The following is a 10,367-nucleotide window of genomic DNA, read 5'->3' on the forward strand; positions in this document are numbered from 1 at the left end:
AGGAGACTCAGGGGCACCTTATCACTCTCTATGCCCCAGCAACTAATGACAGAACGAGAGGGCACGGCCTGAAACTGCGTCAGGAGACGTTCAGGTTGGATCTCAGGCAGCCCTTCCTCCCAGAGAGGGTGCTCAGGCGCTGGGATGCTCTGCCCAGGGCAGGGGGGAGTCCCCGTCCCTGGAGAGGTTTAAGGAGAGGCTGGATGTGGCACTTGGTGCCCTGGTCTGGCCCATGTTGGGGTGTTGGGTCATGGGCTGGGCTTGATGATCTCAGAGGGCTTTGCCAGCCTCAACAATTCTGTGATTCTGTGTGAAGGTGCAGACCTAGAGGAGGGACATGCTAATGGGACAGGCTGTGGAGAATTAAGAACCTCCTTGGCCACACGAATCACAGAGCTAGGTGGAGATACCGAGTCCCAAGCTACACGCTCCAAAGGGGTGCCCACACCAAAGCGGTGAATTGCCTAAGGCACAGGGCAGCAGGGAGAGAGCCAAAACTGGGGAGAAGAAATGGGCTGTGATTTGTGGCCCTCAGGAAATCGGGCTACAGAAGGATAAAGGTCTATCTGGCCCTGAAGTCTGTCACAGCATGGGCTGGCGCACTCGCGCTTTCCCTTGTGCCAATTCAACTAACTGAAGGAAAGGCACCAGGTTCTCCTGAAATCTCCCTTCCCATTAAAGACCCAACTGTGGATGTAATTTGATTGCATATAAAATTGCCTCTCACCAGCATATATTTCTTTCTCCCCTCATGAGAATAACCACCAGTGAATCTCCCTTATATTGCTTAAAGCACGCATTGTGCTACTCGTGATGGGCTAAAACCACGTGCACAGGCCTTAAGGAGAATTTGAGGCTGAGAACATCCAAATAGTGCATATCTTGATGAACAAAACAGCTACGATAGCCCAGAGACATTTGAGACATGACTACGAGGATAAGCTACATTTCATGCAACCAAAAACCTTACTCGTCGCTCGAGCAATGGAAGAGCACGCATTTCATAAAGAGAAGAGATTAACGTGCCTCCGTTACGGCCAGTTTTCGTTCTCCAGCCAGGACTTCTTTTTGCCATGTTTTACAGGTAAGCCTGATATCACAAAGAGGTGAACTTCTCAGAGTCGACAGAAAACAGAAGCACTAAAAAGTACAATGTAAAAAACAGCTGTATAGAGGAAGCAGGCAAAACCAGAAGGTTTAAGACAATTAAAAGGTCCTGAAAGGGTAGTATCTGGGCCAGTGGACATAATAGTATCCTCTGCTTCAGGAAGAAGTCAACATTGGGGAGAGGAAAGGAAGATGCAGGGAAAACAGAAGCCAGCCAGCAGCCTGCTGTAGAGGGGTGCACCCTGCAGTGTACAAACAATCAGAGTTTTTAAGAGACCCCATATTTGGCAGCAATTAAGTCCCTACCTGAACAGTGCGAATGTTTACCTGGAGCCATCAGAAATTAACAGGTCCGGTCACGGACTAAAGACACTGACACTAAAAGCTGTGGCTATTCTACCAAATCAAATGGGCTCAGGATCATTTCTGGACCTCACACCAACAGGCCTGGAGCAACACAGTCCGTGCAATCCAACACTCACCCCCTAAAGATGCCACATGTTCAGGCTCCCAGGGACTCTCTATTAAATTTGTGAAATAATGAGTTTATTTTAATACTTGTTGGCATACTCCAGAGCCAAAATGAGCCAGATGTGATTCCTTGGCCGCCATGCTTCAGATCTCCGTGCTTGATTTCTACATGTTAATATTTCCCCTACATCTGCCCTCTGAAGAAGGAACTCTTGGCTACGGGATTCACTTGTCCTCTCATTGACAAAGACAGAGTTGGACAGCACTCTGTGCTTTAGGGGAATAGACCCTCATTTGGCACGTGCAGAATGGAGCTAGGGCTTGGAATAGAAAACTAGACTTCGGGAGATTTTGTGGAGAAATTTCTTGGGATATCGGCTTTGAAGTCTCAATGGTTCATGGATGTGAATGACAATTTAGGTTACCACCATCGTTCAACATAGGGTTCTACAGAGCTAAATGCATGAACATCTGATAGCTTTATCTAAAGAATTGGATCCTGTAGCTGTAATAGTTACTTCAACAGTCTTGGGTGTCAGAAAGCAGCAAATCCACGTCCTTTCAGGACAGCAAAACTCTGTTGCCATCGTAACAGAAAACTGGAGTCTACAGCCAGGAAAGTCTAAATAAAGGTCAAATTCAGTAGCTCCAGGGGCTGCAAGGATCCTTGAATCCTATTGTGGCAGGGTCTTGTGATGCAGCTTCACGTGGTGCAGGACACTGTTATCCTCTCACTTGGATCAGCATCAAAGCCACTGGCATCATCAGGCCACAAAAAAAACACCCAGAGGCTGCTCAGGGGCTGGCTGGAGCGCGTCTTCTTCAGTAGCTTGTATTACCCTTCCCCGCACAAAGGTGGGATGCCTGACCATGTGCTAGGTGGCCACTGTCTCAGGAGGAGGCTCTGGGCAGGAGGTGGGTGCAGTTGGAGCCCCGTGGTCATCTGTTCATGCGCTGCAGGATGGTCACGCAGCCGTGATAACTGGTACAACGCTGCAGCGGCGGCTGCTGCTCCACGCTCCCCGTGACCGGGTCGAAAGTGAACGCTTTGTCCGTGCCTTCCCCGTTCTCATCTCGGCCACCCAGGATATAAATCTTCCCTCCGCACACGGTCAGGCCACAGCTCTCCTGGAAAGCAGAAAGAAAGCCCAAGAGTTGAGGAGCAAGCTTCCAGCTTTAGGCAACGGGGCTGAGCAGGGGGTTGAGTGATTGCAGTGGGCTCGACTCTCACCTGCCCAGCAGAAAGGAGGGACAGTAGGTAGGATAAGTGATGTGTGGTTCTTGAGGTGCTGCAGTCTTACTGTTTCAGTATGAATTTAGACATTCAAAACAACTCAAGCCAGAGATGGGACTGTTGTTCTTTCTGACAGTCCCCCAGACTCACAAACAGGTCAAGAGACCAAAGAACCATCCAGTAACTCCCTTTGAAAGCCACTTAAAAGGATGCGCTGACATGGGCATTTTAATTCAGATCAGGACAAGATTGTGTCCCGTCATTCCTCTTCACTGTGCCACACCTCCAGCTGTAGCACGGCTTTGGTGTGCAAAACTGTGATGACATTAAACTGAGATACACAACCACCACCAGTTCATGTTATAGAATCATAAAATCACAGAATTGTCACGATTGGAAGAGGCCTTAAAAATCATCTAGTTCCATCCCCCTGCCATGAGCAGGAACATCCCCCACTAGATCAGGCTGCCCAGAGCCCCATCCAGCCTGGCCTGAAAAACTCCCAGGGATGGGGCTGCCACCTCCTCTCTGGGCAACCTGTGCCAGGGTCTCCCCACCCTCATGGGGAAGAACTTCTTCCTCACGTCCCATCTGAACCGACCCATCTCCGGCTTCAATCCATTCCCTCTAGTCCTGTCACTGGCCCACATCCTAACAAGCCCCTCCCCAGCTTTCCTGTAGCCCCCTTGAGATCCTGGAAGCCACCATAAGGTCTCCTCGGAGCCTTCTTTTCTGCAGCCTGAACAGCCCCAACTCTCTCAGTCTGTCTGCACAGGAGAGGTGCTCCAGCCTCTGAGCATCCTCGTGGCCCTTCTCTGGACACGTTCCAGCATGTCCAGATCTTTCTTGTGGTCCACAGACCAGAGTAGAGCCAGCGTAACCCTCACCCTGAAACACACAGTATGGAGAACAGGTACTCAACACCAGTGGTTTCACCCCACAGATCCACTCCTCTGGCACTAACAGCTAGTGTAGACCCAGCCTCAGGAGGAAAACTTGGTTTTGCTGTGGGAGAGACATCCTCCAACCTATGTGGACACCAACGGTGAGTGCATATATGTTTGAATTACTCTGCAGAGTTCATGTTCATGTGCTCAGAGACAAACCCACAATGTATTTTCCTTGCCATCAATCTCAGCAAAGCACAGATGGGTGCTTTTCTAGAGAGAGAGGGAAGAGCGAGAGCTTCTTTCCCAAACCTCTTCCTTACCAGAGGCCCAGGGAGGGTGGCCACTTCTCGCCAGCTGTCTTTCCTTGGGTCGTAGCTGAAGATTTTACTGAGGAGTCCACCTACAACGTAAATGATGTTGTCCAAACAGACAGCACTGATGCACCTCTGGTAAAAAGGGGTGGGAGACAGGAGTGTCCACTTGTTGTCTGCTGGATCATAACACTGGACCTGGAAGGAGAAAGGCAGCTCTGGGAACATGAATTTATCACATCTCCCTGCTTGGATGAAGTTGCTCTTCACTAGAAATGAAAGGCCACAGGAGCAAAAACATGGATGGGATCTTCAGCACCCAGAGACCAGTGCAGCGAGCAAATGAATGAGGGGTTCTAGTACCTCGTCTTACATTCAAGTTTCCCAGACAACCTACAAGCCACCAAGGTGTCCTTGACCCAGACACTGCTCGGTTAAGCATTCAGAGGTGGAGCTGAGAAGCACTGATGGCTCTTCCTGCAGTTCAGGTGACCAGAAGTATCATGTCTGGCTTGCAGAGGTCTCCTCCAGGCAGTTACTATCCAAAGTGAACACTCACAGTGTCAGACGTTTGTTCTTGTGGTGCCTCAGGGCTGACCAGGCTTCAGAGCTGAACAGGCCCTACTGAAACCACGCCTAATATACTGTCAGCTCCTCACACCTTCCCTCCTTGGTCCCTAAGTCTCACTGGCCTCCATCTAAATGTATGGCTTCTCATCTTATTATAAGGGAGCCTTCATCAGTATTCCAAAAAATAAGATGCCCTTGTAACTTAAGGACAACCCCATTTCCCTTCACAGTCCCTGGCAAACCTTCTTTTGTAGGTCTCCGTCCATTCTTGCTGCCCCAGTAATACCTTGTCAGTGTTAGAGGTGTCATCCACAGCACCACCCAGCACGTAGAGCTTGTTCAAGCAGGAGACCACGGCCGCCGAGCTCACGGCTTGAGGCAGCGGGGCCAAGGTTGACCAGCTGTTGGAGAAGGTGTCATAGCACTCCACACTGGAGAGGCGGTAAAAACCATCAAAGCCTCCCACGGCATAGATCTACCACAAAAGGAGCAAAGCAAGATGATTAGAAACTCCTGGACTCGTCTAATGGGCTATGCTGTCATGGCGAACGTGAGGGGAGGCTAGGACTTGGACAGAAAGACAGACATCCAGCCATGGTGAAACCTTGAAATTGCATTAGATGGCCTTTAAGGGTCCCTTGTAACTCAAACCGTTCTATGAAACACCCCACGCTGTATAGCTTTCACCCAAAGACTTAACACAGCTATCTGCAGAAGTCTTGTGCTATCCCATGGTAGATCCTATAATTAAAACTTCATTTGTGGCTAATTTAGGTGACAACACAAACCCAACTGAAACCAATGGTGTCTTCCTTATGTCCTAGTTGTTCTCCCATCGAAAGCATCTCTAAAGTACCCAGAAGACAAACACATACTGAGAGTTTCTCATCATGTTGGGGAGCGGGAGAAGTGGAGGACAGTGCTCCACATGGCTTCGTTTAAAATTCAGGCCATTTCCTACCTTGCCCTGAAGTGTTGCCATTTTGTGCCTCCATCGTCCCTTCTGCAGACAAGCAACTTTGATCCAGACATTTAGCTGGGAGCTCAGCACCCAAACATCATTGCTGCTGATGTGTCCTCCTGAAAAACAGAGGGATGGAGGGCTGGTATTATGCCAAGGACAACACCATCACCTCACTGCACCTCGACGTTGCATAGTTCCTCCATAGAATCATAGAATTATTAAGGTTGGAAAAAGCCTCTAAGATCATCAGGTCCAACCACCAACCCAACACCACCATGACCTATAAACTATATCCTGAAGTGCCATGCCTATATGTTTTTTGAACATCTCCAGGGATGGGGACTCCACCACTTCCTTGAGCAGCCTGTTCCAATGCCTCATCACTCTTTCAGTAAAGAAATCTTTCCTACTATCCAATCTAATCCTCCCCTGGTGCAATGCCATGAAACAACTTAGGCCAAAATACGGTTATTGGGTTATGGCCAGGTAAACTCAGCTTCCCAAGGGAGATACTGTCTGGACTTCAAGGCACTTCTTACCATCCCTTATGCAGAATTCATCTGATAGGCACTGTATTTTAAGTAAGGCACAGGCAGGAGACACCAATGTTCTAGGAAACCCTGTCTGACAGCACACACTAAAATCAGCTCAGTCTGCAGTTGAACACTTTTGACAGATGCCCAACAGGAGGGAAAGGGGTTTTTTAACACTTCCATCCTCCCCCTCAGATGTGAAATTTTCCCCCTGGGACTGCAAAATTCAAACCACCTAAGGATAAACTTCCCCAAGAAGTGACTTTGCTCCGAGGTTGGCATGCATGTGACTAAGTCTTAGTGGACAGACCTCGGGAGTGGCCGTCCAAGCAGAGGTCATGCTGTTCTTTGCAATCAAGAAGGGACCATCTGGTCCAGGCTGTCTCACCTGATATGTACACATCGTTCTTCAGTGTGCAGGCAGCAAACTCTGACTTGGTGTAGCCAGGCACGCTTGAGAGAGCTGTCCACTGCCTGCTCTTTGGGTGGTAGAGGTCCGTGAAGGGCAACTTCAGAAGGCCTTTCTTATCACAGCCCCCAATGACGATGATGACTTCTGCCAGCTCCATGAACCTAGACCACGAAAGGCATGAGTAAGTCCCCAAGGTCAGGCTACTCCTTTCCATCATCGCTGCCATCCTCTCTAGGACATGGGCAGTATAGACCCATAGAGAGGGCAAGGTCCTCTCCTGCACCATCTACTGATTTTCTGGGCAAATCATTTCACTCCTGTGCCTTCCCTTTTGTCCACATGATCAAATCAAAGGTATCTCCCAGCTAGGGTGGACAGGGGTCCAAACAGCATAAGGAAAGAAAATGGGAACAACCTTTAAAAGTCCTTCATGAGATTGTCTCCTGCCACTCGCCCTCCCCCTTCCAGCATGATCAGACGTAATAATCCTCAAAGCACAGCCATGAGCGTGGAAAGCTGCTCCTGGCAGCCAGCCTGCAGCAAGCTCTCTGCCTGGAGAGAGAAGTGTTTCCAGGAAAATTCTCTCTCTCCGGCCCTAATAGCAGCGAGCAGACAAGACAGACAGCAGGAGAAGGAAAATCCTGCCAACTAGTAGGTGGTGAGAGAGAAACAGCTTTGCAGGAGGGGAGGGGAGAGGAAAGAGGAGGGTGAAAGGATTTAGAATCATCGAATATGTCGGGTTGGATCTTTAAAGGTCATCTAGTCCCACCCGTTTGCAGTGAGCAGGGAAGACTTGGGCCAATCCCCAGCTCTGCCACGGCTTGTGCAGGCTGAGACAATTCACTTAAGGCCAAAGCTATGAAAGGAGGGAGGTAAAATTGTGGGTGCTGGGGGGTGAAATTTATCCCCAGTGAATTTTAGCTGTTTGCATCCTCGAGGAGGTCACCACGGACCCTGTTGTTGAGCGGTTCTGTATATAACAGCCTGTTGTATTCAGCACAGAGAAGATCATAGAATAGTTTCAGATGGAAGAGACCTTGAAGATCATCAAGTCCAGCATTTGTCCCAGCCCTATCAACACACTAAACTATATCCCCCAAAGATGTGTAAAATCTTCTCTTCCACCTGACAGAAACATGCTCTAAATTCCAGGCTGGGACTTCTGAGATGTGCTGGGGCAACCTCCATCCTTCTGCCCAGAATGCTCCACTGAGTGGCAAAAAAACCTCTTGCTGCTTGTGCTGATGAGCAGGAGAGCTGGCCCTGCAGCCCCATGGTCATGGGTGTCCTCTGGAAAAGGATGGGGAGCCTTGCAGACTAACTTGGTTTGATATGGCAACTCACCTCAAAGCAGAGGTGTCCATCAGCACTCTTACCAAGGACACCTTAAAGGATCTGTGGCACCATTAACAAACAGCAAAGACTTAAAATATGGCTGGTCAAATCCAAACTTCACAGTCACAAACATAGCGCAGGTTTCTACACACCCCCAACCCTAGAAATCACTTTTTCTTTGCCTCCTCCACTTCACACTGGCAGCTGCCTGGGCCAGCATCTCTTTATCTTCTTGCTATTTATCAGTAAATCAATGGAAAGGAAAAAAAAAAGGAAAAATAAATTTATTTGGGGAGTGCCTAGGTAGCCACCCAGACAGTCATGATTTTTTTTTCCCTAGACATTAATTCCTGACCCTGCAGCAATACCTTTTAGCTAGGCACCACACTGATAGCCAGGAGGACTGAGCCTTCCTGCCAACAGACAGCCTGGAGAAGGTGGGAGAGACACCAAAAGAGATGAAATGAGAGCAGACCAGTGGCAGAGCTGGGAATGGTAAAAGGGTCTCAGCCCCACTGGTGAAAGCAGATAGAAATAAAGAGCTACCAACACCCCCTCTTGCCCATAGTCTGGATATGTAGCTGGATGACATCACCATACACCCAGAGCAGTGTGACAAGAGCCCTTCTTGCCAATAAAAAGAGTGTCACATGCATTACTATAAATTCCACAGGAATCTTTTAAGCCAGGCAAACATTTACAATGACTTCATTTTAGAAACAGGGGAGGCTAAAGGAGAAGCAGTTGGAGAGGGGAAATAAAAATAATAAATCTAAAAAAAATTAAAATTTGAAAAAATAAAAAAAGAAAAATAAAAAAATAAAAAACATCCAAACAAAACCCCCAAGAATTGCACTCAAACTTTAAGATCCGTCAACTCAGGCTATGCTCATCCAGGGAAGAAGACATCTGTGTTTTACCTTCTGGGCCTTGATCGCAAAGAGCTGACCTCGTTCCCGAGGATGTAGTACTTGCGGGCCTCGTGCAGTAGAGGAATGCACTCCTTTGAGTCCTGGATGAGTCCATCCATTTCCACCTTCTCCAGGAAGTAGGTGGGGTCGAGCAGGGGCAGACGCACATGCTCAAGAAGGTCCTTCAAGGCTCCCTTCCTGGCAGGCACGTCGTGTCGTACCCAGCGCATGACTGCTTCGAAGACCACTTCCTCCTTGGGGACCACCAGCTGCTCATCGGACAGGTATTCTACCAGCTCCTTCACACCCATCTCCAGGAACTCTTCATGACACGACACCTCCACAAAACACTCCAGCATGAACCTCTTGCTCTTTTCTGTCAGGGACGCAATGGAGAATGAATCAGCAAACTTCATGATGCCCAAACAGTTGCACGGGTGAAGCTGGCCTTCGAGGAAGGTGACACAAGCATCTCTGAGCTTGGAGATCTGCAGCAAGTCAGACAGTTCCAAGATGCTTTCAACGTTGTCCTCCTGAATGATGATGTTCCCCCCGTACATATAATCAAGAAGAAGAGACATAGTGGAAGCAGATATCTTCTGGATATTAATGATATCCTGGTGGCTTTCCTTGAGATTGCCACCAAACATGGCCCGGAAATATGTGCTGTTGGCCGACAAGGTGGCACGGTGACAGGGGAATTCTTGTCCGTCGATTAACAGCACCACGTCCGTGAAGATACCGCTCCGACGGTAGGAGTTCAGCGTCTGGAGGATTTGCTCAGCGTGGCAGGACCCACTGCAGAGCTTCATGTGCAGCTTTTCTTTGCTCGGGTCCCGTGTCACGTTCTCCAGGCCACTTGTCCTGAGACTTGATTCTTCTTTCATCATTCGATGCATCCTGATCGCAAGAAACAAAGGAGATAAGAGAACAGTACACTGTTAAAAATACCTGGTTGTGATGTCCAACACCATCATGGTTTCTGCATCTTCCTTGGTGAAGTGAGGAAGTACAAATTCCAGTCAAAATATAGTCTCATCGACACACACAGCCCCCCCTCGGCAATTTCCAACAAACCGCAGCCCAGTGATGGGCACTAGGATATCTCCAAGCCAACACCATCTCAGTAGATCAACTTTTGCTTTCAGATGTTTCTTCTAAAGCAGTTGTCTTGCTCAGCCTATGCTGTACTGTCACCTCGATGCCCTTTCTTTCTGACATCTCGCAGCTCTTATTGACTGCTTTCCCCTCCCTCTCAAATGTGACTGCTCCATGGTACAGCCCAGATGGAAGCAACACGGTATTTTGACTTTCTTCTATCCACCGCCTTCCCCAGATGTCTTATTCCAAGCAAAAATCCAGAGGTAAGGATGCGAGACCGAGATTTGCCCAAGGTAGCTATGACATGACCTGCCCAAAAGCAGGGGAGATGTCTACAGCTGACATACGTTCCTGCTAGATTTGTTCTCGAGATGAGTTTAAACCTTTCCTAAAGTACTTTGGAGAGCGATTGCAAGGAAGCACAGCAGACCTCTCTCGTGTTCACAGTTCCCACAGACAGCATGAGCAGCAGCATCCATCCCTGTAGGACATGTGCTTCAGCTTGGAAGCCAACGGTATCTGCACATC

General features: G+C 48.8%; 1 protein-coding gene across 1 annotated transcript; it reads right to left on the reverse strand.

Moving 5' to 3' along the window:
• Positions 1 to 2,517: 2,517 nt before the first annotated feature.
• On the reverse strand, positions 2,518 to 9,637 carry KLHL35 (kelch-like family member 35). Its single transcript, XM_009869643.1, has 6 exons — positions 8,748 to 9,637; positions 6,469 to 6,653; positions 5,545 to 5,663; positions 4,870 to 5,058; positions 4,023 to 4,211; positions 2,518 to 2,706 (listed from the first exon to the last, which is right to left on the reverse strand). The coding sequence occupies exons 1-6, from the start codon at positions 9,635 to 9,637 to the stop codon at positions 2,518 to 2,520; spliced, it is 1,761 nt and encodes a 586-aa protein (XP_009867945.1).
• Between the last annotated feature and the right edge of the window lie 730 nt (positions 9,638 to 10,367).

This window comes from Apaloderma vittatum, unplaced genomic scaffold (genome assembly GCF_000703405.1).
Source record: "Apaloderma vittatum isolate BGI_N311 unplaced genomic scaffold, ASM70340v1 scaffold17905, whole genome shotgun sequence".
Lineage (NCBI taxonomy): Eukaryota > Metazoa > Chordata > Aves > Trogoniformes > Trogonidae > Apaloderma > Apaloderma vittatum.

Bases quoted from the DNA above. Each gene is read 5' to 3' on its own strand.
- KLHL35 (XM_009869643.1), bottom strand. From the start codon at position 9,637: ATGCATCGAATGATGAAAGAAGAATCAAGTCTCAGGACAAGTGGCCTG. The intron at 6,654-8,747 runs GTAAAACACAGA...TTCGTGGTCTAG, and splicing joins TTGCGATCAAGGCCCAGAAG to GTTCATGGAGCTGGCAGAAG. The intron at 5,059-5,544 runs GTAGGAAATGGC...CTTTTGTGGTAG, and splicing joins TGGCAACACTTCAGGGCAAG to ATCTATGCCGTGGGAGGCTT.